The 27,354-nt window shown below is 43.0% G+C and overlaps 1 protein-coding gene and 1 non-coding gene across 2 annotated transcripts in view; both read left to right on the top strand.

Annotated features, from left to right (window-relative positions):
* Positions 1-27,354, top strand: part of LOC105490613 (SEC61 translocon subunit alpha 2) — a 41,663-nt gene that overhangs the window by 5,089 nt on the left and 9,220 nt on the right. Inside the window, exons 3-9 of the mRNA XM_011756410.2 lie at positions 910-975; positions 11,026-11,104; positions 17,467-17,598; positions 17,722-17,831; positions 24,410-24,563; positions 25,539-25,699; positions 26,542-26,739. Coding sequence (XP_011754712.1) covers positions 910-975; positions 11,026-11,104; positions 17,467-17,598; positions 17,722-17,831; positions 24,410-24,563; positions 25,539-25,699; positions 26,542-26,739 — 900 coding nt within the window. The remainder of the gene's footprint in view (positions 1-909; positions 976-11,025; positions 11,105-17,466; positions 17,599-17,721; positions 17,832-24,409; positions 24,564-25,538; positions 25,700-26,541; positions 26,740-27,354) is intronic.
* LOC112428182 (small nucleolar RNA U13) lies at positions 13,570-13,673 on the top strand. The gene has a single exon (XR_003020097.1). It is a non-coding gene; the product is annotated as a small nucleolar RNA U13 (small nucleolar RNA).

Genomic DNA, 27,354 nt, shown 5'->3' with positions numbered 1-27,354 from the left:
TTCAGTTTCATTTAACACCATACAATGTAGATGAGAACTGCCTGTATTTAAATTACCTTTTTTATGAAAAGTAAAGAAACTTATATTCAGGAAGTTCAGCTGTTTGTTGTAGCTGCTACTAAGGTGAAAGGAACATTAAAAAACAATCTAGGCCGGCACCATGGCTCACACCTGTAATCCCAGCACTTTGGGAGGCCGAGGCCGAGCCACCATCCATCTTTTCCTGCCACCTTTGTACCCTTTGGAGTCTCCACTGTCTATCATTCCATACTCTGTGTCCCTGTGTACACATTGTTTAGCTCCTACTTTTTTTTTGAGACTCTGTCTGCACTCCAGCCTGGGCGACAGAGCGAGACTCTGTCTCAAAAAAAAAAACAAAAACAAGCATCTGTGCGTGCGTGCGTGCGTGTGTGTGTGTGTGTGTGTGTATGAGAGAGAAAAAATGTTTATACAAGCCTGTAATCCCAGCACTTTGGGAGGCCGAGACGGACGGATCACGAGGTCAAGAGATCGAGACCATCCTGGCTAACACGGTGAAATCCTGTCTCTACTAAAAAGAATACAAAAAACTAGCCGGGCGAGGTGGCGGGTGCCTGTAGTCCCAGCTACTCGGGAGGCTGAGGCAGGAGAATGGCGTAAACCTGGGAGGCGGAGCTTGCAGTGAGCTGAGATCCGGCCACTGCGCTCCAGCCTGGGCCACGACAGAGCGAGACTCCGTCTCAAAAAAAAAAAAAAATTTATAAAACTTTGTATCTAATAAACAAAAATGCTTCCTTTATTAACACATACAGACATTCCCAACTTTTGTGAATTAGGCCCCAAAGAAGATCCTCAAAAATCCACCCCCCCGCCAAAAAAATTTATTGTTTCTTGATTTTGATTGATGATTCTTTTTATTTTGTTGCACAGATCCAGTTTAGAGAGAAGGTTCTATGGACTGCTATAACGCTCTTCATTTTCTTAGTATGTTGTCAGGTATGTAATTATACTGTTAAATAAGTGTCTCTACCATTGTTCTAAGGTCTTGATTGGTTAGAATTTGAGAATTTTTTTTTCTTAAAAAATACATTGAGCTCAATATATTGAGCATTATTATCCTTTTTATTTTGTATTATTAATTTTTATTTGAGATGGAGTCTCATTCTGTTGCCCAAACTAGATGCAGAGGCATGATCTCGACTCACTGCAACCTCTGCCTCCTGGGTTCAAGTGATTCTTCTTCCTTGGCCTCCCAAGTCTCGAACTCCTGACCTCAAGCTATCCACCTTCCTCAGCCTCCCAAAGTGCTGGCATTATAGGCGTGAGCCACCACGCCCAGCCAAATTTTTGTATTTTTAGTAGAGATGGGATTTTCCTGTGTTGGTCAGGCTTATCTCGAACTCCTGGCCTCAGGTGATCTACCTGCCTCAGCCTCCAAAATTGCTGGGATTATAGGCGTGAGCCACTGCACCCTTTTTTATCTGGCAATTTTTTGTTTTTAAATGAGACGGGGTCTCTATGTTGCCCAGGCTGGTCTCCAGCTCCTAGGCTCAGGTGATCCTCCTGCCTCAGCCTCCCTAGTACGTAGGCCAGCAGGTGTGCCCCACCATGCCTGGCTAATTTTTAAATTCTTTTGCAGGGAAAGGGTCACACTAAAACCAAATTTTTAGAATCTTGGGTTGTACTATGTTTAAAAATTACTAAAACTCGATGATAGTGTTTTTTTTGTTTTTGTTTTTTGGTTTCTTTTTTGAGACAAGGTCTCACTCTGTCACTCAGGCTGGAGTGATCACTTCAGCCTCACCTTCCCCAAACCCAGGTGATCTTCCCATCTCAGCCTTCTGACTAGCTGGGACTACCGGCACGAGCCACCATACCCAGTTACTTTTTTTGGTATTTTTTGTAGAGATGTGGTTTTGCCATGTTGCCCAGGCTGGTCTCGAATTCCTGGGCTCAAGTCATCCATCTACCTCTGTCTCCCACAGGGCTGGGATTACACGCCTGAGCCACCACACCCAGTCCAATGATACTTTCAAATAAAATTTTGCAGACATACTAAGTTCACAGTGTGAGTATGAAATGTGATCTGCCTATGTTTTAGGGTTGTTGTAAAGATTAAATAAGATAACTTAGGTCAAGGTGGATGGGCATGGTGGCTCATGCTTATAATCCCAGCACTTTGGCAGGCCAAGGCAGGTGGATTACTTGACATCAGGAGTGGAGACCAGTCTGGTCAACATGGGGAAACCCTGTCTCTACTAAAAATACAAAAATTAGCTGGGCATGGTGGTGTGCACATGTAATCCCAGCTACTCAGGAGGCTGAGGCAGGAGAATCACTTAAACCCAGGAAGTGGAGGTTGTAGTGAGCCGAGATCACACCACTGCACTCTAACCTGGGCAACAGAGCGAGTTCCCATCTCAAATAAATACATGAATAAAAACCAGATAATTTAGGTCAAGGTTTTTTGGGGAGTTCGAAAAGCTATTGAAATACTTGTAAGAACTTTTAAAAAATTATATTAGGAAGCAATAGAACAGATTAGGTACCTAATCTGGAGAAAAACTGTATTTTCTTTCTGAAAAATGAAATGATCTGATAATTAAAGTACTTTTACTACTATACTTGCTTTAAATTTGTTTTAAATGGTCAGGGAGAGAAGTTTAAAGAAACAAAGAAAAATACAAAGAAAAAAAGAATAGTCATCCATATTTCTACCATTTACTTTTAGCATCTTAGAAACTCCTCTCCCACCATTAAAAAAAAAGTCAACCTTATGGAGGTTTAATACATATACGGTAAAGTGCACCTGTTTTTAGGTGTACGTTTTGGAGAGTTTTGACAAATTTGTGCACCCACATAACTACAACCTCTGTGGATGTAGAGCATTTCTGTCACCCCCAAAGTTCACTGTAACCTTTCTCAGTGAATCTCCACAGGCCCAGGCTGCCACTGATCTACATCCTGTTACTCTACTTTGATTTGTTTTTTCTAGAGCTTCGTGTAAACAGAATCATACAGTAGTATTCTTTAGTGTCTGACATCATCATAATCTTTCTGAGATTAATTCATATGGTCATTACATCAGTAATTCATTCCTTTTTATTTCTGAATACTGTTCTAATGTATGAAGTTATCACAGTTTATTCATTCATTCACTTGTTAGACATTTGGGTTGTTTCCAGATTTTGGCTACAATAAATTAATTTGCTATGAACATTGATGAATACATATTTCTGTGGATATTTTTCATGGGTGAGTACTGAGGAGTACAGTTGTGGGGTTTATAGTAAGTGTGTGCTCAACTTTATCAGAAATTGTCAGCTCTTTTCTAAGTGGTTGCCCCATTTTGCTTGTTTGTTTGTTTGTTTGTTTGGAGACAGAGTTTCAAGCGATTTTCCTGTCTCAGCCTCCTGAGTAGCTGGGATGACAGGCATGTGCTGTCATGCCCAGCTAATTTTTGTATTTTTCGTAGAGCTGGGGTTTCACCATGTTGGACAGGCTGGTCTTGAACTCCTGACCTCAGGTGATCTGCCTGCCTCAGCCTCCCAAAGTGCTGGGATTATAGGCGTGAGCCACCATGCCTAGCTCTTGGTTGCCCCATTTTGTGTTTCCACCAGCCGTGTTTTGGAGTTCCAGTTGATCTGTATCCTGGTCTACTTTTGTTATTTTTGATTATTTGAATAGTAGTCATCTTGCCGGGCGCAGTGGCTCACTCCTGTAATCCCAGCACTTTGGAAGGCTGAGGCGGGTGGATCACCTGAGGTTGGGCGTTCGAGACCAGTCTGACCAACATGGAGAAACCCCGTCTCTACTAAAAATACAAAATTGGGCTGGAAGCGGTGGCTCATGCCTATAATCTCAGCACTTTGGGAGGCTGAGGCCGGCAGATCACGAGGTCAGGAGATTGAGACCATCCTGGCTAACATGGTGAAACCCCGTCTCTACTAAAAATACAAAAAATTAGGCAGGCGTGGTGGCAGGCGCCTGTAGTCCCAGCTACTTGGGGTGCTGAGGCAGGAAAATAGTGGGAACCCAGGAGGTGGAGCTTGCAGTGAGCCGAGACTGAGCCACTGCACTCCAGCCTGGGAAACAGAGCGAGACTCCATCTCAAAAAAAAAAAAAAAAAAAAAAAAATTTACAAAATTGGCGGGGCGTGGTGGCAAATACCTGTAATCCCAGCTACTTGGGAGGCTGACGCAGGAGAATCGCTTGAACCGGGGAGGCGGAGGTTGCGGTGAGCCGAGATGGCACCATTGCACTCCAGCCTGGGTAACAAGAGTGAAATTCCATCTCAAAACAAACAAACAAACAAAAAAATAGTAGTCATCCTAAGGTATGTGGTTTTAATTTGCATTTCCCTGATAAATGCTATTGAGCAACATCTCCATATGCCTATGAGTGCTTGTTTATTTATCAGAAGAGTAAAGTGTCAGATTTGTAAAGTGTCTTTGCAAATCTTTTGCCTATTTAAAAAATTGATTATTGTCTCATCATTGAATTATAAACATTTTTACATTTTCTGGATACAAGTTCTTTGTTAGATGTGTGTATTAAGAATTATTTCTCCCAGTCTGTGGCTTGCCTTTTTTCTTAACAGTATCTTTTGAAGAACAGAGGTTTAAACGTTTTATTTTTTTCTTTTTATATTTTTTCAGAGACAGACTCTTGCCATGTGTCTCAGGCTGTCCTCGAACTCCTGGGCTCAAGCAATCCTCCTGCTTCAGCCTCTTGAGTAGCTGGGACTACAGGCGAGTGCCATTGCGCCCAGCAGGAGTTTTAAATTTCAATGAAGTTTAGTTTATGTTTTTTTTGTTCCTTGGATGGCTTAGAGTTTTTGCTTCCTAAGGATTTTTTGCCTATTCTAATGTCATGAAGATTGTCTCCTGTGTTCTTCCAAACATTTTATAGTTTTAACTTGCATGTTTTGGTCTGTGATCTGTTCCGAGGTAATTTTTATGTGTGGCGTGAGGTAAGGGTTGATTTTCATTTCCTTTTACATGAGTATCCAGCACCGTTTGCTGAGAAAAATTCCCCATTGAATTACTCAGGCCTCTTTGCTGAAAATTGGTTAACCATATAAGCACGAGTCTGTTCCGTGCTCTCTATTGATCTGTGTATGTGTCCATCCTGCTGCAAGCCACTTCTTAGTAAGTCCCGTAATCAGTTTGCAATCATTACTCCAGCTTTGTTCTTCTTTTTCAGAATTGTTGTGGCTATTCTAGATCCTTCATATTTCCATATAGATTTTAAAATCGACTTGTCAGTTTCTACAAGAAAGTCTGCTGGGATTATCATTCGTGTTACTTTGAATTTATAGGTCAATTTAAGAGAATTACCATATTGACAATATTGAACCTTCTAATCCAGGGCTCAGTGAATTTTTTTTCTGTCAAGGTTCAGATAATAAATATTTTGGGCTTTGCTGCTAAAGTTTAAGAATCCAAGAAGAAAACAGAAAGAATGACATTTCACATGCCTGTTTCTTTTTTTTTTTTTCTCCTGCCTCGGCCTTTAGAGTAGCTGGGACAACCGGCACAAGCCACCATGCCCAGCTAATTTTTTTGTATTTTTAGTAGAGATGGGGTTTTACCACGTTGGCCAGACAGGTCTCGAACTCCTGACCTCAAGTGATCTGCCCACCTTGGCCTCCCAGAGTGCTGGGATTATAGGCATGAGCCACTGCGCCCAGCCTCACATGACTGTTTCATGTAGTAAATTAATTTGTGCATCTTAGGTTACATTATTTCTTCTCTAATACGTTTATATAGTTGCCAAACTGTTTCTTTTCATCTTTCTCATGCTTAGGTAGCTCTGCCTCATGTGGGAGATTTCTTTATTCTCTTTCCTCTGAATCTCAAAGAGATTCTAGCCAGTTTTCTTTAGGGAGTGGTAGGAGGTGAGATAAACTGAGATAAGTACAGTACATGCTGCCTGGACTCTGCTCTCTCTTCACTTAAGAAAATTAATGTATTTGGCCGGGCGCGGTGGCTCACGCCTGTAATCCCAGCGCTTTGGGAGGCCGAGGCGGGCGGATCACAAGGTCAGGAGATCGAGACCACGGTGAAACCCCGTCTCTACTAAAAATACAAAAAATTAGCCGGGCGCGGTTGTGGGCGCCTGTAGTCCCAGCTACTCGGGAGGCTGAGGCAGGAGAATGGCGTGAACCCGGGAGGCGGAGCTTGCAGTGAGCCGAGATCGCGCCACTGCACTCCAGCCTGGGCGACAGAGCGAGACTCCGTCTCAAAAAAAAAAAAAAAGAAAAAAAAAATTAATGTATTTAATTGGTACATAACTGATGTATATATTATCAGTGTACCTGTGATAATTTAATGCATTTGTATAATGTATAAAGATCAAATCAGGGTGCATTTGTATAAAGATCAAATCAGGGTAAAGGATATCCATCACCTTAAATACTTGTCTTTTCTTTATGCTGGAAACATTTGACGTATTCCCTTCTAGCTGGTTTTTGTTTTTGTTTGAGATGGAGTCTCAGCTCTGTTGGCCAGGCTGGAGTGCCATCGTGCGATCTTGGCTCACTGGAACCTCTGCTTCCCGGGTTCAAGCGATTCTTGTGCCCCCGCCTTCCAAGTAGCTGGGATTACAGGCGCGTGCCATCACACCTGGCTAATTTTTTTGTGTTTTTAGTAGAGATGGGATTTCACCATGTTGGCCAGGTTGGTCTTGAACTCCTGAGTTCGAGTTATCCACCTGCCTCTGCCTCCCAAAGTGCTGGTATTACAGGCGCAAGACACCGTGCCCAGACCCTTCTAGTTATTTTAGAATGTACAGTATTTCTTGGATTTTCGTTAACCGTCTTGAGAAGCTGCTCGCCATCTGACTGAGGGGGAGTGTCTTTCGTTCTAGGCTCCAGATTGCTGCCCTGTAGTGGAAGAGTTTTTCATTCCCAATTCAGTGTAGCCCATTATACTTCACTTCCATCAGAGAGGCTCAGCCCGTTGCTGTCTTCTCTTTCATCCATTTCTTCCCAGCTGCTGTTTCCTTTCCTTCTTATCCAGAGGAGGGAACAAGATAAGAATATCTGCGGTTTACTTCCTCCAGATTTGGAACGTTGATGGGAGGTCTAAGATCCTGTCGACTTCCCCTTGTGAGGGTCAGGAGCAGCTCTGGTATTGAGTCTCCTTCCTTCTCAACTGTCTAGAGTTTTCCCCAGGACCACCAGGCTCAAGTTGACAGTCCCTTTTCTTGTTTGGCTGCTTCACAGATTTTTTTCTCTTTCCATAGCTTTTTTCGTTCTTGGTAGCTTTTGCTATTTTACATGTTTTAAAAAATGTATTTTAGGCTGGACATGGTAGCTCACACCTGTAATCTCCTCACTTCGGGAGGCAGAGGTGGGCAGATCAGGAGTTTGAGACCAGCCTGGCCAAAATGGTGAAACCTCTTCTCTACTAAATATACAAAAATTAGCCGGGCGTGGTGGCACACACCTGTAATCCCAGCTACTTGGGAGGCTGAGACAGGATAATTGCTTGAACCTGGGAGGTGGCGATTGCAATGAGCCAAGATTATACCACTGCATTCCATCCTGGGTGACAGTGAGACTGTTTCCAAAATAAATAAATAAATAACTGTGTTTTATGATGTGTGGAGGAAAATGCTGTTATTTAATTTCATCTTGCCATCTCCCCCCACAAGTACTTTGTTTGGTTTTCTGTTTGGAAATCCCTGGTGCTAATTTTCTTTTTCTCCATCTGATTAGTTCAGGTTTCCATTAGGGCATGGAGTGCTTTGTTTCTCTGAGTACTGTATTGTATTTTTGTCAAGTTGTTAAAAGAGAACCTTCAGACAAGATAAACTTAGGGTTTATTTGAGCATTAAAGGATTCATGAACCTGACAGCACTCAACATGGGTAGAGGGTCGGAGAGCTGCTCCACGGGTGTGGGCAGTGAGCTTTTGTAGCAGAAGTAAAGAATTGCAGAAGTAAAGAAATTACTTGATTGGCCACAGCTAGGCATTTGCCTCATTTGATTATGTTCCTGTGACAGGTTTCTGTGTAGCTAATAGGCGGGTTGGCTATCTGTAATTGGCTGAAACTCATTCAGAATCAAATACCCTCTAAGGTCATTTTCAGTTTTCTTTTGTGAGATTTCAGGGTACAGAAACAACCACAGGCTAATGGCCACCTGCTTAGAGTGCCTTAACAAGTTGAAACTGATTATTATATTAAATATAGCAAAAACTCTGCAACTGTGACAGATTCATAGAAAATAGGCTCCTATTGTTCCCCACCTGTTGTTGTACATGATTCTTTAGCTATGGAATTTACTAAGTGAAATAAAATTAGCAACCAATTTTCATAATCCTATTGGCTGCAGGAAAGGAGGGTATACCATTAATTATGGAAGGGTGGCTTGTTCCATTTCCCACGGAGCACCTAACCATTGGGGATTAGGGAAGGTTGTTGGCTGAATGACCGCTTTCCACTTGTGGAACATTTTGATATGGACTCTCCTGTAATGTTTCTTTTGTTTGTTTTTTTTGAGACAGAGTCTCGCTCTGTCACCCAGGCTGGAGTACAGTGGCGTGATGTCCGCTCACTGCAAGCTCCGCCTCCCGGTTTCAAGCGATTTTCCTGTCTCAGCCGCCTGAGTAGCTGGGATTACAGGCACGAGCTGCCACTCCTGGCTAGTTTTTGTATTTTTAGTAGAGATGGGGTTTCACCATGTTGACCAGGCTGGTCTCGAACTCCTGGCCTCAAGTGATCTGCCCACCTTGCCCTCCCAAGATGCTGGGGCTACAGGCCTGAGCCACTGCACCTGGCCCTCACCTCTCTCTTTAAATGAAGAGTGTCTACAGCTGCAAGGTGCACATAAAATATCCATGCTTCATGCTTTACCAGTTTTGTTACCCAGCTAATAAATTCAGACATTCAGAGAGGTTTCGGTTGATCACGTGAGTTGTTTAAAATTGCTGCCAGCATGTTTTGTAACTTTCTGTTTTTTTTTTTTTTTTTTTGAGACGGAGTCTCGCTCTGTTGCCCAGGCTGGAGTGCAATGGCGCATCTCAGCTTATTGCAAGCTCCGCCTCCTGGGTCCATGCCATTCTCCTGCCTCAGACTCCTGAGTAACTGGGACTACAGGAGCCTGCCACCATGCCTGGCAAATTTTCTTTTTGTATTTTTAGTAGAAACGAGGTTTCACTGTGTTAGCCAGGATGGTCTCGATCTTCTGACCTCGTGATCCGTCTGCCTTGGCCTCCCAAAGTGCTGGGATTACAGGTGTAAGCCACCACGCCCGGCCTTGTAACTTTCTTAAAAATCAGTTTCATATGGAGAAGGTTTTTGAAATGTCTTTTTCCGATCCCCACATGGTTGAGGAGGGGTTGAGGCCAAGTGCTGTATCCTAAACATGGGTCATATGATATGAAGCAATCTGAATAAGGTGTTTCTTTGTTGTTGTTGTTGTTGTTGTTTTAATGAAAAGTTAATGTCCTCATGATGGAAAATTTGATACATTTGAAAAGAATACAGAAGAAAAAGTCAACCATAATTCTACCATCTACAGATAATTGCTGTTTAGGATTTAAAAAGATATCTACTCCTAGTTTTATTTTCTGTACATCTATTTACAGTGTCAACTTTTATATATACACGTTTATACCTTTGTTTTTATACTAGGGCTTCTTAACAGTGGCACTCCTGAATTTGAGTGGGATCGTTCCTTGTCATGGGGGGGCTGTCCTGTGTATTTTAGGATGTTTAGCAGAATCTCTGGCCTCTACCCACTAGATGCTAGCAGCACCCCCTGTTCTGTGAAAGGGCTGTATATGCAAAATGACCCCCAAACACTGAAGGAGCTGAGAAACCAATCCATGTGGGAGACAAATCCAGTTTGTCAGTAGAGGGTGATTTTATGGACAGAAGCATAGTTTGGGGCAGCAGTAAGACGGGGAAAGGCCTGCACTCTTACTCTCAGACCTGGGGCTAATCTATCATAGGGAAAGGGTGTATGCACTTTGTGCAGGACAATTGAAATCAGCTTTCCAGAACATGTAACAATGCTGTGTGTCACCGCCTGTCATTTGTGTAACAGCATCAAGGTTACTTGGATCTTAGGGCAGCATTTATAGCGAGTACAGGTTCTTATACTAGGGACTGTAAATAAAGCAGGAATCAGGAGTGATCCCTGGGACCAGGGTTGAGCAGAAGTCAACCTGGTAGATTAGCATCCAAGATGGAGTCACTTTGGTCTCCACCTCGACCCCAAGTTGTGACAACCAAAAATGTCTCTAGATATTGCCAAATGTCTTGGGTGGGGGCTAAAATCACCCCAGGTTGAGAACTGCTATTTTATATTTAGTTTTATGACGTAAGTACTTCTTCCATATTATTACAGATTTAGTAAGCATAATTTTTAGTGGCCCTGTAATATTCCACTGTGGATATCATCTTCAGTCTTACATTGAGAAGAGTGACCTTGGCTGTCTTTAGTACATAGAGCTTTGCAAAATTATTCTATGACTAGGCAGGTATAATATTCCATAATCTACTGGTGGGAGTGTTTTTTAAATCATGGTAAAAGTATATAAAATATGACATCTTAACCATTTTTAGATGTACAGTTTAGTAACATTAGGAATATTCACATTGTTGTACCACAACACTCCATAACCGATGTGAATATTTACTAGTGAATGCACTAAGTAATGATATGTTGTTTTTATTTTTATTTTCACTTTCTGGTTCTTTTAATTATATTTTTTTATTAACCCTTATCTATGTGATGGAATGTTTTTATTTTCTTTTTAATAAACAGCTTTACCTTGAAGATATGCTTGTTTTTGTTAAGGAACATGAGAATAGTTTTTTAAAAAGTATTGCAAATATTAAGTGAATACACTGTAAATTAAGTGCACACTTTATACTTTTTTTTTTTTTTTTTGAGACAGAGTCTCTGTCACCCAGGCTGGAGTGCAGTGGTGGGATCTCGGCTCACTGCAGCCTCTGCCTCCTGGGTTCAGTTGATTCTTATGCCTCAGCCTTATTAATACAGTTTCATAAACTATTTTGTGTACTATTTTAGATCCCTCTGTTTGGAATCATGTCGTCAGATTCTGCAGATCCTTTCTACTGGATGAGAGTTATTCTGGCTTCCAATAGAGGTATGCGTGTCTTCTCTGTCTCCACATTCCTCCTCACAGCAAACAGAGGGAAATGTGGATTAGCAATGAGTTTTCAGTGCCTACAGGGAGGGGAGGATATCATTGCCTAGAGAAGCCTAGTGTGTAGATAACGACACCACCATGTGATTACCGTAATCATAGAGAAATCTGTTCTTGGGTTTTCACGGACTACAAAACCCTGATCTTCAGTGTCAAAGAAGGTGATGTCCAGGTAACATTGGAATTGGAGTCCAGGTGGGGCCTGGTGGCTGACCCCTGTAATCCCAGCACTTTGGGAGGCCAAGGTGGGCGGATCACCTGAGGTCAGGAGTTTGAGACCAGCCTGGCCAGCATGGTGAAATCCCCGTCTCTACTAAAAATACAAAAATTAGCCAGGCGTGGTGGTGTGCACCTGTAATCCCAGCTACTCGGGAGGCTGAGGCAAGAGAATTGCTTGAACCTGGGAGGTGGACGTTACAGTGAGCTAAGATCGTACCACTGCAATCCATTCTGGGTAACAGAGTAAGACTCTGTCTCCAAAAAAAAAAAAGAGAAGTCCAGTGTGTGAGCCAGTGGGGGAGCTCAGCTGGAGCTGAGCCTGAAGCCTCAAGCAACATGGTTCATCTGGGAAATTGTGGCTGAGGATGCTGGACAGTGAGACTAGCAAGGGGTACAACCAGTCATGAGGTTTCTTGCATTTAGGAACAGTGGTTGCCTCTTTTTTGGAAACACTTTTTTCGGGTGATCCTCCCACTTCAGCCTCCTGAGTAGCTGGGACAATAGGCACAGGCCACAATGCCTGGCTAATTTTTGTAGTTTTGTAGAGATGAGGTTTTGCTGTGTTGCCCAGGCTGGTCTTGTACTCCTGGGTTCATGCCATCCTCCCTCCCCGGCCTTTCAAAGTGCCGGGATTACAGGTGTGAGCCACTGCACCCAGCCTGGAAACACTTTAGCTGGCAGATTTTTTTTTAATGTTTTTAGGTTATAAAGGTAATATTGATTTATTATTTTAAAAATGCACTAGCAGTTTGTATATAGATTTATATGAAGCTGAAAAGAAAAGTGTCACTTCTGAGGGGAACTCTGGCGAATTTGTTAGATTGGTGACTATGCATTGAGGCCTTTTCTTTGCACGTACATTCACCTACATATATCTATATACTTCTTATAACTCTAAGATGTCCTGTATATACTATTCTGCTACTTTGGTTCCTTAATATCTTACATGAGCTATTAATGGCCATGTTATTATTCCATTATAAGGATATGCCGGGATTTATTTGATCATTCATTCACCACGTTTATTGAATTCGTACTGTGTGTCAGGTGTCAGCCTTTGTGTAAGGTGCCGAGATTAGAGCAGTGAACAAGACAATGTCCCAATTGTTATGGAGTTGATATTTGCTGTTTGGGGAGGTACATGGGGTGGGGAAGGTGCTCTAGGAAGGTGATCTTTGAAGACACCTGCAGGAAGTGAGAGAGGAGGCCATATGAAGACCTGAGGGAGGCACATTCTAGGGAAGAGCCAGTGCAAAGGCCCTGAGGTGAGCCTGTGCTTGGTGTGTTCAAAGATCATTGAGGAGGGGTCGGGTAATCCCAACACTTTGGGAGGCTGAAGCGGGCAGATCACTCGAGGTCAGGAGTCCAAGACCAACCTGGGCAACAAATTGAGACCCCATCTCTACTAAAAACACAAAAATTAGCCAGGCGTGGTCGCGTGTACCTGTGGTCCCAGCTACTTGGGAGGCTGAGGTGGGAGGATGACTTGAGGCTGGGAGGCAGAGGTTGCAGTGAGCCGAGATCATGCCACTGCACTCTAGCCTGGGTGACACAGCCAAACCCTGTCTCAAAAAAAAAAAAAAAAGAATATTGAGAAGGTGAATGTGGGATGGAAGAAATGAAAGAAGAGGGAGGCATGGTGGGACCTGAGGTTGCAGATGTATCTAAGTCAGATCATGAAGGACTTGGAGACTGTTGGATGGAGCACATTTTAAGGAAGATGGGAAACTTCTGCAGGCCACTAGGGTCCTTTCTTGTCATAGATTACGTTTTTTCCCCCTGATTTTATATCGTTGTAAACAGTGCTACAATGAAGGGTATCACACCCTTCTGTAACTTTTTGATAGAATGAATTTCTAGAAGTTCAACTGTTAGGACACAATATGGGCACACTACAGTTTTTGATAGAGAAGGCTAAATTATCTTCCAAAACAGTTGTTTGATTTTCCACTCTCAGTGACAGTATATGAGAACGACCATTTCTCTCAACCATGGATATTATTAGTATTGTAGTCTTTGTCAGTCAGACAGGTAAAAGCTGGCAACAGTTAGTTCATTTTGATTTCTTTATAGATTGGTGAGTTTGAACATTGTTTTCTGCTTTTATGGAACTTTTGTATTTCTTCTGTAAGTGAACTTTTATTAGCGTGTTAGATTCCTTTTTGTTACAAGTAATAGGAAACTAGATGCTTTTGTAGTCCGTAGGTGTGACGATTGGACCTTCACGCTCATGGGTGAGATGCGCCTCTCTCCAGCCTTGTTAGGATCTTGGGACATGACCCATCTAACATGAAAAGAAAAAATAAATTTTTTAAAATAAAGGCGAAAAATTAAGGAATAGGAAATCACTGACTAGCCTAAACAGAAACATGACATTTGCTGGAAGAATACTGGTTATTTTTTGGAATCTAAAGTGGAGGTGAACAGCTAAGCCCCAGGAGGAAGGAGAGCCCGGCCAGCCCTTAGGCCTCAGCGGCCAGGGACTGGTGAACATTTTCTGTGCGATTCATCTCCACACTCCCAGATACTGTTGTTTTGTTTTGTTTTGTTTTGGTTTGGTTTTTTTGAGGCGGAGTTTCACTCTTGTTGTCCAGGCTGGAGTGCAATGGCGTGATTTTGACTCACTGCAACCTCCACTTCCCAGGTTCAAGCGATTTTCCTGCTTCAGCCTCCTGAGTAGCTGGAATTACAGGCACAGGCCACCATGCCTGGCTAATTTTTTGTATTTTTAGTAGAGATGGGGTTTCACCATGTTGGCCAGGCTGGTCTCGAATTCCTGACCTCAGGTGATCCACCCACCTCGGCCTCACTGGGATTACAGGTTTGAGCCACTGTGCTTGGCCCCAGATTCTTTATTTATTAGTTTAAAATTCCAGATGACCAGGGTTGACGCCAGGCAGGATGAGCTTTGGTTAGAGTTCCAGGGTTGCACAGTACGGGTTTGGGTGCTGAGGGCCTACTCCTGTGCTGCATTTTCCTGAGAAAGCTTCATCGGGAGCAGACACATCATGTATCTGCTGTTTCCTTTTTAAATTGGTTTGTTCGCTTTTTTTTTTAATTAATTTTTTTTTTGTAAATTTTCCTGCCTCAGCCTCCCGAGTAGCTGGGATTACAGGCAGGCGCCTGCCACCACGCCCGGCTAATTTTTTTTATTTTTTAGTAGAGACAGGGTTTCACTGTGTTGGCCAGGATGGTCTCGATCTCCCGAGCTTGTGATCCACCTGCTTCGGCCTCCCAAAGTGCGGGGATTACAGGCATGAGCCACTGTGCCCAGCCAGTTTGTTCACTTTTTAATTGATTTGTAAGAGCTCTTTGCATATTAGAGAATAGAACTTTTTGTCATTTGTGTTTAATTTTTTTTTTTTTCTTTTTTTGGGACAGGCTCTTGCTCTGTTGCCCAGGCTGGAGTGCAGTGGTGCAAAACATAGCTCACTGCAGCCTTGACCTCCTGGGCCAAGCGATGCTCCTGCCTTAGCCTCCCATGTAGCTGGGACCACAACAGGGCCCCACCATTTCTGGCTAGTATTTTAATTTTTTGTAGAGACAGGGTGTCACTTTGTTGCCTAGGCTGCTCTCAAACTCCTGGCCTCAAGTGATCTGCCTGCCTCGGCTTCCTAAAATGTTGAGATGACAAGCGTGAGCCACCGTGCCCGCCTAAATAGTTTTATTCTAACCGTTATGCTGCCTTTTGCCACGTGGAAGTTTCATAGTTGTAGCCAATCATATCTTCCATCTTTTCCTTTGTGGCTTCTAGATTTTTTGCCATGCTTAAAAAGACTTTCTTCCCCAAGATGATAAGCTACTCACCCATATTTCCTTCTAGTATTTTTGTCATTTATCCTTTATGTTTAAATTTTCTATACGTGGAGGCTGGGCACAGTGGCCCATACCTGTAATCCCTGCACTTTGGGAGGCCGAGGGGGCAGATCACCTGAGGTCAGGAATTCGAGACCAGTCTGGCCGATGTAGTGAAACCCCATCTCTACTGAAAATACAGAAATTAGCCAGGCATGGTGGCTCACGACTATAATCTCAGGTACTCGGAAGGCTGATGCAGGAGAATTGCTTGAATCCGGGAGGTGGAGGTTGCAGTGAGACAAGATCGTGCCATTGCACTCCAGCCTGGGTGACAGCGAGACTCTGTCTAAAAAAAAAAAGACAAAGAATTTCTATATATGTAGCATTTATTTAGATGTAAGGCATGAGGCATCAGGTAAGGAATCTAGGTTTAATTTCCTAAAAATGGCCAATTTTTTTGCCCAGGTCCATTCTTTTTTTCTCTGATTTGAAATGCCATATTTCCTATATCAGATATTTATTAAAGCTTGATTAAATCTAATTCTGGACTAGAGCTATTTTGCAATAAAAAATTTTGGTGATTTGGCTGGGCGCGGTGGCTAAAGCCTGTAATCCCAGCACTTTGGGAGGCCGAGACAGGCGGATCACGAGGTCAGGAGATCGAGACCATCCTGGCTAACACGGTGAAACCCCGTCTCTACTAAAAAATACAAAAAACTAGCTGGGCGTGGTGGCGGGTGCCTGTAGTCCCAGCTACTTGGGAGGCTGAGGCAGGAGAATGGCGTGAACCCGGGAGGCGGAGCTTGCAGTGAGCTGAGATCTGGCCATTGCACTCCAGCCTGGGCGGCAGAGCGAGACTCCATCTCAAAAAAAAAAAAAAAAAAATTTTGGTGATTTAAGAAGTCTATCTAATGTCTTTTTTTTTCTTTTTTTTTTTTTTGAGACAGAGTCTCACTCTATTGCCCAGGCTGGAGTACAGTGACATGATCTCAGCTCACTGCAACCTGTGCCTCCCACGTTCAAGCGAGTCTTCTGCCTCAGCTTCCTGAGTAGATGGGACTACAGGCGCGTGCCACCATGCCTGGCTAACTTTTTTATTTTTAGTAGAGAAGGGGTTTTACCATATTGGCCAGGCTGGTCTCAAACTCCTGACCTTGTGATCTGCCTGCCTCGGCCTCCCAAAGTGCTGTGATTACAGGCATGAGCCACTGTGCCCGGCCTTTTTTTTGAGATGGAGTCTCACTGTGTCACCAGGTTGGAGTGCAGTGGTGCGATCTTGGCTCACTGCAACCTCCGACTCCTCGGTTCAAGGGAATCTCCTGTCTCAGCCTCCTGAGTAGCTGGGACTACAGGCGCACGCCACCACACCTGGCTAATTTTTGTATTTTTAGTAGTGATGGGGTTTCACCATGTTGGCCAGGATGGTCTTGATCTCCTGACCTCAGGTGATCCGCTGGCCTTGGCCTCCCAATGTGCTGGGATTACAGGTGTGAGCCACGACGCCTGGCCAATAAATCCATCTAATGTCTTAAACACTAAAACCTGTTTTTATTTTTTTTACTATTGAGGAAGTATCTGAGATGACATAAAAAATCCCCCTTAAGGTGGAATATTTTCTGACATGAAGGCCACCTTTTCAGCATTTATGAAAACAGGATTGAAGGGAGTGATGTGACAGAGTGGCCCAGGAAAAATTCTCGGTAGTGTAGAATTACTTAATTCCATACCTTCCTTACACAATTGGCATATTTGATTTTCTTATTTCTCACTATACATTCTTTTTTTTTGGTTTGTTTTTGAGATGGAGTCTCACTCTGTTGCCCGGACTGGAGTGCAGTGGTGCAATCTCGGCTTACTGCAACCTCTGCCTTCCAGGTTCAAGCAATTCTCCTGCCTCAGACTCCTGAGTAGCTGGGATTACTGGTGCCCGCCACCACACCTGGCTAATTTCTGTATTTTTAGTAGAGATAGGGTTTCACCATGTTGGCTAGTTGGTCTGGAACTCCTGACCTCAAGTGATCCACACACCTTGGCCTCCCAAAGTGGGGGGACTGCAGGCGTGAGCCACTGCGCCAAGCCTAAAGTACTTTTTATTCAGGGCATTGTTGCAGGATTGTGTTAATAAATGAGAACTTTTCTTAGCAATGAATGTTTAAGAAATGAAAATTTGCTTGTTAAAATTTACACGTGTGTTTCAGTTGAGGTAATTAGGGAGTGGGACACCCGTAAATCCGTTTGTATCGTGTACAATAAACATTGCACACTTCTCTCCCCTTCCTCTCCAGGAACTTTAATGGAATTGGGTATCTCCCCAATTGTAACATCTGGTTTGATTATGCAGTTGTTAGCTGGAGCCAAAATCATTGAAGTGGGAGATACACCGAAAGATAGAGCTTTATTCAATGGAGCCCAGAAATGTGAGCATTAATGCAGTTCAAGAGCATTTTCCAAGTTTGAGACTGCTTGCGGTAAAGATGTTTTCTCGGGCTTTCCTTGTCGGTGGTGGTAAGCGTGCTCTCCTTTCCCCCACTTCTCGTCAGTGTTTGGTATGATCATTACCATCGGGCAAGCCATTGTGTATGTCATGACGGGGATGTACGGGGACCCTGCGGAAATGGGTGCCGGGATCTGTCTCCTTATCATTATTCAGGTAAGAAATCCTATATTTTCCTATGCAGATAACAAAACAGTTTGATGCCTTTTTTCTTTTCTAACAGTTCTTTAGGTGATTGACTTGTTCATTTTCTTACTGTTGAATTATTTGATTGTAGTATTTTGATCACTGAAGTGATATGTGTACATTTTTTTTTAAAACCTTCTATGACCGTGATGTGTTCAAATTGTGTTGATGTGAAAAATTCAAATTTATTCTAAGAGCTTCATAACTGCATAATACCAAGAATTATGGATCAACTGTATTGATTCTTGAGATGCACAGTTGTCACATTGTGATGTCTCTGGAATCAGGGTGTTTCTGTACAGTAAACAGTGCCTTCCACTTGCGGTCCGCCAGGAGACAGTGGTGGTGTCACTGCCCGCGTGTGTGTCGGCTTGTTCACGTCGTCGTGACGTTAGTTGGCTGAGTGCGTTCTTGACAGAACGGCTGTTTGAGTTCAGTTGCTGTCTAAAGGTGTTCAGAAAATCTGCTGTGATTTGTTACTGAAATGAAGGTTATTGTTTAAATATAGAAGGGCAAGCTAGAGGACAAATATCTACCTCGAGGTCTAAAATACCTTTTTGTAAGGAGAAAATTAAAATTCTTTGTAATAAGGTATTCTGTCACAAGTTAATTGGCAGTATTCTTTTCTTAGTAGTACACAAAATAATGTTTTAAATGGTAATATCTTAGAGTCAGTGAAACACTATTTATACACACATAAATATGTTCTGTGGGTTTTTTAAATGGATGCTTGGGAATGGAATTTTTTTTTTTTTTTTTTTTTTTTTTGGTGAGACGGAGTCTTGCTCTGTCGCCCAGGCTGGAGTGCAGTGGTGCGATCTCGGCTCATTGCAAGCTCCGCCTCCCGGGTTCACACCATTCTCCTGCCTCAGCCTCCCGAGTAGTTGGGACTACAGGCACCCGCCACCACGCCCGGCTAATTTTGTGTGTGTGTGTGTGTGTATTTTTAGTAGAGACAGGGTTTTACCGTGTTAACCAGGATGGTCTTGATCTCCTGACCTCATGATCCACCCGCCTCGGCCTCCCAAAGTGCTGGGATTACAGGCGTGAGCCACCGCCCAGCCACTTGGGAATGGAATTTTTAAAGGCCAACATAATTATCAGTGTCCTAAGTATCATTTTTTTTTTTTTTTTTTTTTGAGATTTAGTATCACTCTGTTGCCTGGGCTGGAGTGCAGTGGCACGATCTCAGCTCACTGCAACCTCCGTCTCCTCTCCCGTGTTCAAGCAATTCACCTGCCTCAGCCTCCTGAGTAGCTGGGATTACAGGTGCCAACCACCACGCCCAGCTAATTTTTTGTATTTTTGGTAGAGATGGGGTTTCACCATGTTGGCCAGGCTGGTCTTGAACTCCTGACCTCATGATTTGCCCACCTCAGCCTCCCAAAGTGCTGGGATTACAGACGTGAGCCGCCACGCCCAGCCCTAAGTATCTTAAAGTATGTTAAGTTTAGAAGATATTTTTCCATTGTACAATCCTTAAAAACCATTTAGATAAATTACCCAAGAACGGATTGTACTTAAGTTATCTTTCTTGTGTTTTGAAAAGAAGTTTGTTTAAGTTAATAAACAATGGGTATCTGAGGCCGGGCATGGTGGCTCATGTCTGTAATCCCAGCATTTTGGGAGGCCCATGGGGCAGATCACGAGGTCAGGAGATCGAGACCATCCTGGCTAACATGGTGAAAACCCGGCTCTACTAAAAACACAAAAAAATTAGCTGGGTGTAGTGGCGGGTGCCTGTCGTCCCAGCTACTCAGGAGGCTGAGGCAGGAGAATGGCGTGAACCTGGGAGGCGGAGCTTGCAGTGAGCCGAGATCGCGCCACAGCACTCCAGCCTGGACAACTGAGTGAGACTCTGTCTCCAAAAAAAAGAAAAAAATGGGTATCTGGAGTCCTGATTTTCTTGGAAATGCCTCTTCTTGTTCACTTTATGAAATTCAGATTAGTTTAGGAAATTTTTTCTTTTTTTTTGAGACAGAGTCTCGCTGTGTTGGCAGGCTGAAGTATAATGGCACAATCTCGGCCCACTGCAACCTCCCCTTCCTGGGTTCAAGCGATTCTCCTCCCTTAGTCTCCTGAGTAGCTGGGACTACAGGTGCCACCACGCCTGGCTAATTTTTCTATTTTTAGTAGAGATGAGATTTTACCGTGTTGGTTAGGATGGTCTCGGTCTCTTGACCTCCTGATCCGCCTGCCTTGGCCTCCCAAAGTGCTGGGCTTACAGGTGTGAGCCACCGTACCCAGCCAGGAATTTTTTTTCTATCAGTTCAAAAGATGAAGATCAAGCTCAGAAAAACATTTTTTAATAATCTCAAGTACCAGTTTATTAATATATACATTGAGAGAAATCTGACTGTCTCAGACTGGTGTGGTTGAGCATCCTGTTTTTTTGTTTTTGTTTTTGAGACGGAGTTTCACTCTTATTGCCCAGGCTGGAGTGTGGTGGCGCGATCTTGGCTCACCGCAACCTCCCCCTCCTGGATTCGAGCGATTCTCCTGCCTCAGCCTCCTGAGTAGCTGGGATTACAGGCATGCACCACCAGGCCCGGCTAATTTTGTATTTTTTAAGTAGAGACAGGGTTTCTCCATGTTGGTCAGGCTGGTCTTGAACTCCCAACCTCAGGTGATCTACCCGCCTCACCCTCCCAAAGTGCTGGGATTGCAGAGCATTCTGTTTTTTAAATTAGAAACGTTATGTAGGAAGCAAAACATAAGATTATTTAATGAGTGTAATTTATATCCACAAAAGTTATAGTGTTCAAGTATTTATTTAGCATGAACAATAAACTGACTTTTCTAATGAGATGGAACTATTTTGTCATTTGACTAGGGCAGGAATTTTTTTTTTTTTTTTTTTTGGAGACAGAGTCCTGCTGTGTCTCCCAGGCTGGAGGGCAATGGTGCAATCTTGGCTCACTGCAACCTTTGCCTCCCGGGTTCAAGCAGTTCTCCTGCCTCAGCCTCCCAAGTAGCTGGGATTACAGGGGCCTGCCACCACGTCCAGCTAGTTTTGTATTTTTGGTAGAGACGGTTTTGCCATGTTGGCCAGGCTGGTCTTGAACTCCTGACCTCAGGTGATCCACCTGCCTCGGCCTTCTGAAATGCTGGGATTAGAGGTGTGAGCTACCACACCTGGTCTAGGGCAGGACTTTTTAATGAATGATCAGGTTCTTTGGAAGCTTTCTGATCCCCAGTGTGTTCCCATTTGGTAGAAGATACATTTCCTTAAAGAATAACTGTCAGGTGTGGTGGCTCACACCTGTAATCCCAGCACTTTGGGAGGCCGAGGCGGGCGGATCACTTGAGGTCAGGTGTTTGAGACCAGTCTGTCCAACATGGGAAAACCCCGTCTCTACTAAAAACACAAAAATTGGCTGGGTGCGGTGGCTCACACTTGTAATCCCAGCACTTTGGGAGGCCGAGGCAGGTGGATCACGAGGTCAGGAGGTCGAGACCATCCTTTCCAACATGGTGAAACCTTGTCTCTACTAAAAATACAAAAATCAGCTAGGCATGGTGGTGCATGCCTGTAATCTCAGCTACTCAGGAGGCTGAGGCAGAACCCAGGAGGCAGAGGTTGCAGTGAGCTGAGATTGTGCCACTGCACTCCAGCCTGGCAACAGAGCCGGACTCCGTCTCAAAAAATAAAATAAAATAACACCACCAAAATTAGCCAGGCATGGCAGTGCATGCCTGTAATCCCCCATCTACTAGGGAGGCTGAGGCAGGAGAATTGCTTGAACCTGGGAGTTGGAGGTTGCAGTGTGCCAAGGTCACACCACTGCTCTCCAGTCTGGGCAACAGAGTGAGATCTGTCTCTAAAAAATAAAAAAGATTAACTTTGTCTTTATTTCTCCATTTACAAATCACTTGATTGGCAAATTTACAGCCCTTGGGAATTAGGGAAAGAGGCGCATTGGATGGGGAGAGAAGATATTCTGGAGTCTGATTTTAGTGCCTTTCAGTGCTTGGGGTTTCTCTTCATATGCTTTAGGCATCGTTGACAGTATGGACCGGCCAATTGTTGCCTTCAGTTTTATTTCTTTATAGCACTTTATGCAATCCAGAGTTTAGAATAATCTTGATTTTTAAAAGACACTTAGAACTGGCATGTAGCTCGTAGAACATTATACATCAAGAAAATGTCTGTAGTATCTTACTTAAGGATATATTCAGATTCCTAAGGAATCTCCCCTGAGTGATTCTCAGCTAGCTAGCTATAGGATTGACTTCTTACAGAGTCAGTTATGGATTTAAATTGATATGAAATAGTTAAGCTATTTTAATGTTTATTTTCAGTAGTCAGAAATCAGAAATAGTTACAGTCCAAGAATGAAACAAGTGAAGTGGATGTATACTAATTCATTTACATGAATTCTGATACACAAATATGTGTGTTACGGTGAATTCTTCTGTTAATGTGGAGAGAGAGATGTCACGTTTGATTATAGGTGGGCAGTGACCAATTTGTGTCTTTCAAGACATTGCTAAGATTGAAAATATGTGGATACACTGAAGAGCTATGATTGGATCAGTGTGTTTCACCCAGAAACATAGGTTTTGAAAACTGTTTGCATGCCGTTGTGGAAGGTATTTCTCACCTTATTTGTTCATGTTTTCATTCTCACCTTATTTGTTCATGTTTTCATTCACATGGTTAGTGTTTTTCAGCTAGTGAGTTTAGAAATCTAAATAGCAGGTCTTGATTAAAAATTTTAAAAAACTATTAGAGAATATCAGTGTGCATGGCATGTAATAAAGGTAAGTATGTTTTGACATACTTAACAAAAGGTAGTTTGACAAAACTAAGTTGTGTGTAGGTGCCATGCAGGGTTAAAATGTTAAGTGCCATGTTTATACTAGCTCATCATACATGTCATCCATTCCCCGTGCACACGCGGTTAGGGTTCAGGTCCCATCACTATAGACGCTCCTGCCACTTCCTGGGTTCCTATCCCTTTTCACAGGCATGCATGATATTTACTGTCTTTTATTCCCTTAATTATAGAAACCGTTTCTCATTTCTCTATAATTTCTTCTTCCCTTTGGAAAAACCCAAGTTTAATTTTCACAGGACAGATATGAATGACTCTGTAGTCCAATGGTCCCTGTTCTGAACAGGGGTCTGGAGAACGAGTGGTTTCAGAGCTGCTGTGGGACTCTGGAGAGCTCATTTCTCAAGGCCCATCACGACGCTGTCTGGTGGCTGATGTTCATGGACAGCTGTTATTTCCTGCATAGGATGGGTTTCTCGGTTTATGATGGGGAGTATCTGTTCACTCATGACATGATTGTGGTTCAATAGAATCGGTAGTAAGTCCTAACCGCTACATTATTTTGTCAAAATGTCAAACTTGGTTTTCAAGCAGTAAAGGATTAGCATGATCTCTCTTAGAAGTTTGGAGAATCATACCCTTTCTCCTGTCCATTGAAACTCAGACTAAAAGACTGTAAATAGACAAGTTAGGCTCTGTCCAACTATTGAAGTGGCAGTTAAGGAAAAAACAACACTGTCTAAGGTAAGCATGCCTAAAAGGGTCTCATGTGGTTAGTTTGGTGGCTCTTCTAGCAGGTGATACTGGATCAAGTGAGTACAAAATGAGGGGGGCGGCTTGAGAACTGGGAGGAATGGAAGTGACTTCCCCACTTCTGCCGGGGGGGGTCTTTAAAGTGGGGACATGTGTGAAGTTGGGGCATGGAAGCATGTTTTCTTCCTGTCTTGATTAGCTTATTCCAGTGCAGGGAAGGGGTCAGATGACGGAGGAGGTCACTTGCAAGGCTAGGGATTGTTTTTCATTAATGCATGCTTTTACAGGAATGTCTTCTCCAGGAAGCAAGTTCAGAATTTTCAATATCCCATAAATTAAAGTTAGTATGCTTTCATTTTTAAAAACATTATGAGCTTAACCTTAACTGTCTTCAAATTTACATTCAATCTTTGTCACTATGTGTATAGAATGCATTTTTACATTGTTGCTGGAGTACATATTTGAGTACATATTTGTGTTGTTTTTTATTCTGTACACATTGTATAGAATATACATATATATAATACATATATAATGCTTTTTTCAAAGGATCAGCACAGCCCTTAGACTTACCCTTTGATGGCAGTGTACATTTCCGTCTTGCTATTATACCAGAATTCATCTGACTTTTTACTTCCTTGGAGGTATTTGGGATGTTTTCAGTTTCTTGCTGTCATAAATTCTAGAATACTGTGATCATTTTTTTTGTTTCAGTGTGCTTTTCAAACAGGCTTTATTTAAACATTGCAAAAGAAACTATTCAGATAAGTGTAAATAGACTTTAAAGTTGAAATGTCTGCTTTATAACGCAACGGTATTTCCAGTCCTCTTACTGTTCTGGATTGGCCTGGGTAAATGAAAGCAGGCCAAAAGATGCAGTTGGTCATCGTAGTGAAATTGCAACGGTCAGGCCTTAATATTCAAAACGCCCCTAGCTTGGAAATAGCCCATGGTGTTCCTCTCCCCCTTTCTTGAGTTTGTTCTTGCTTCTGCTTACTTGCATTTCTTTCCCCACAGTTGTTTGTTGCTGGTTTGATTGTGCTGCTGTTAGATGAGCTGCTACAGAAGGGTTACGGCTTGGGGTCTGGGATTTCCCTCTTTATTGCCACCAACATCTGTGAGACCATTGTCTGGAAGGCCTTTAGTCCCACTACCATTAACACTGGCAGAGGTACATCGCACAGTGACTGCAACTGCACGCGTTTTGCTGGATGTGTGCTGGGAAAACCCATCGTGTCGCAGTACATGCCTAGAGCCATTCTGGTTTGCCCTCCTAGGGGATAAGGAATGCGAATTCTTCAAAACTTAATACGCAGAGATGTGTGGAGTAAGCCACACTACCTCAGCGAGAATAGTACCAAAATTTTAGCCTCTGCTCATTTAAAATTTCAGTGGTTGCAAACAGAGTTTTAAAATTTCGTTTGTTAACCTTGCTTAAGGCATTGCTGCAGAAGTCATTTATTTGACTGATTTCAGCATCCGTAGGGGGGATAACAAGGTAGTGGATTTTAGATTTTTCAAATGGAAAGACTTGTTCATTGAATCCACCCAGAGCACTCCTACTTTGCTGCTCTTCTAATTGGCTTTGTAATAGCACCGAAGTTTTGAAATATTTCATTCTCTCTTTCCCCTTCCTCATCTCCACTTCTAACAGATACTGTCCTAAGTGGTTAATACCTAAACTCTGATCCCAGCCTTAAGAAAATTGTAATGATTATTAATGTTCTTGGTGCAGTAAACCTCAAGGCAGGCTTGATAGAGTGACATCTATCTCTTAATTCTGACATCTCTGCTCTGCTTTGCTGCTTTTTTATTTTTTTCTAAAAATACTCTCTTCCTTCCCTAAAGTAAAGGAGAGGCAAATCTCTATGAATGAAATTTTGCTTTGGTAAATTTTACATTGTATGTTTTCATCAAGAATAGCCTCTTGAGAAAACTTCGGATTTATGCTATAAAAAGATAGATTTGCCTCAATGATCTAAATATTTGTAGAACCTGCTCACATGGCTATATCATAAAGCAAACATTGGCGAATTCTTTTGACTCATATTTTCTGCTGTATACTGGACTTTCACAGTGATTTGTTTGAGCTCTGGGACAGCTGTGGACAAGGAGTCCACAGGTCGTGTCTGTCTTGATTTTACAGGTACTGAGTTCGAGGGCGCAGTCATCGCTCTGTTCCATTTGTTGGCCACCAGGACGGACAAAGTCCGAGCTTTGCGGGAGGCTTTTTACCGGCAGAACTTACCCAATCTCATGAACCTCATTGCCACAGTTTTTGTGTTTGCTGTTGTTATATATTTCCAAGTAAGTGTAACCTTTTCACCAAAGTAAGTGGGATGTAGACTTTCACTGTGCTCTGGAAGACGATGCCATCTGACATGCTCGTGTTTGACAAGTCAGAGTTTAAGATCAGGGGAAATACAGTTTTGCAATTCGAGTCTCCAGACTCTGATTTTAGGGTGTGAAATATTGGAGTCTCTGTACTTTCTTGGTTTTTGTTTTGGCCCATCAGCAGGAAGCAGACTCTCGACACTTTAAAAGGCAGAACGTCTTCGTTAGCATTGTCTTTGCTTTTTTTTTCCCTGAGAGTTTTGCTCTCGTTGCCCAGGCTGGAGTGCAGTGGCGCGATCTTAGCTCACTCCAACCTCCAGCACCTGGGTTCGAGTGCTTCTCCTGCCTCAGCTTCCTGAGTAGCTGAGATTACAGGCACGTGCCACCACACCTGGCTATTTTTTTATTTTTTATTTTTTATTTTTTTTGAGATGGAGTCTTGCTCTGTCACCAGGCTGGAGTGTAGTGGCGTAATCTCGTCTCACTGCAACCTCCGCCTCCCGGATTCAAGCGATTCCCCTACCTCCGCTTCCTGAATAGCTGGGACTACAGGTGCCCGCCACCACGCCTGGCTAATTTTTTGTAATTTAGTAGAGACGGGATTTCACCACATTGCCCAGGATGGTCTTGATCTCCTGACCTCAGGATCCACCTGCCTCGGCCTCCCAAAGTGCTGGGATTACAGGCGTGAGCCACCGCACCCAGCCGGCATTGTCTTTTCATCCTCCCCACTGTTCTTTGTTTTCCCTCTCTGGTCTCTGTTCTTTTCTTAATGTGTCTAGTTCCCCCACTTAACTCTTGGTTTTCTTTTTTAGGGATTTCGCGTTGACTTGCCCATTAAATCGGCCCGCTACCGAGGACAGTACAGCAGCTACCCCATCAAACTCTTCTACACCTCCAACATCCCCATCATCCTCCAGTCGGCCTTGGTGTCAAACCTGTATGTTATTTCCCAGATGCTGTCTGTTCGATTTAGTGGCAACTTTTTAGTAAATTTACTAGGACAGTGGGCCGTGAGTATTATGTTTATTTATATTATTTACAGTTGATTATAATTTGCATTTCATGGTTGTATTTTTAACAGAATGAGGTCAACATTGGAGCATTTGCTATAATATTTTCAGATTCACTTACCTATATAGCAGAGTTTAGTACGTATCTGGAAGAACTGGTAAGTGTTGCAGAAGTTAAGATTGCCCAAGTGCTTTTTATTATTTTGCTGTCCAGGAAGCACTTTCACATCTCATTTGAATGACCTTTTAAGCTAAAATTGTGGTTGATTTCATAAAAGTAATTTCCTGTTTTGTCATCTTATTCCAGTATTGTCTATAGTAATGTTTTCTCAAAAATGCTCTTTGCTGTCTGGGCGTGGTGGCTCACTCCCATAATCCCAGCACTTCAGGAGGCTGAGGCGGGTGGATCACCTGAGCTCAGGAGTTCGAGACCAGCCTGGCCAACATGGTGAAACCCCATCTCTACTAAAAATACAAAAATTAGCCAGGCATGGTGGCAGATGCCTGTAGTCCCAACCATTCAGGAGGCCAAGACAGGAGAATTGCTTGAACCCGGGAGATGGAGGTTGCAGTGAGCTGAGATCATGCTGCTGCAGTCCAGCCTGGGTGACAGAA

The sequence above is a fragment of the Macaca nemestrina genome, chromosome 9 (assembly GCF_043159975.1).
Source record: "Macaca nemestrina isolate mMacNem1 chromosome 9, mMacNem.hap1, whole genome shotgun sequence".
NCBI classification, from domain to species: domain Eukaryota; kingdom Metazoa; phylum Chordata; class Mammalia; order Primates; family Cercopithecidae; genus Macaca; species Macaca nemestrina.
Note: the sequence above shows the minus strand (reverse complement) of the source record. Positions and strands in the feature narration are given on the sequence as shown.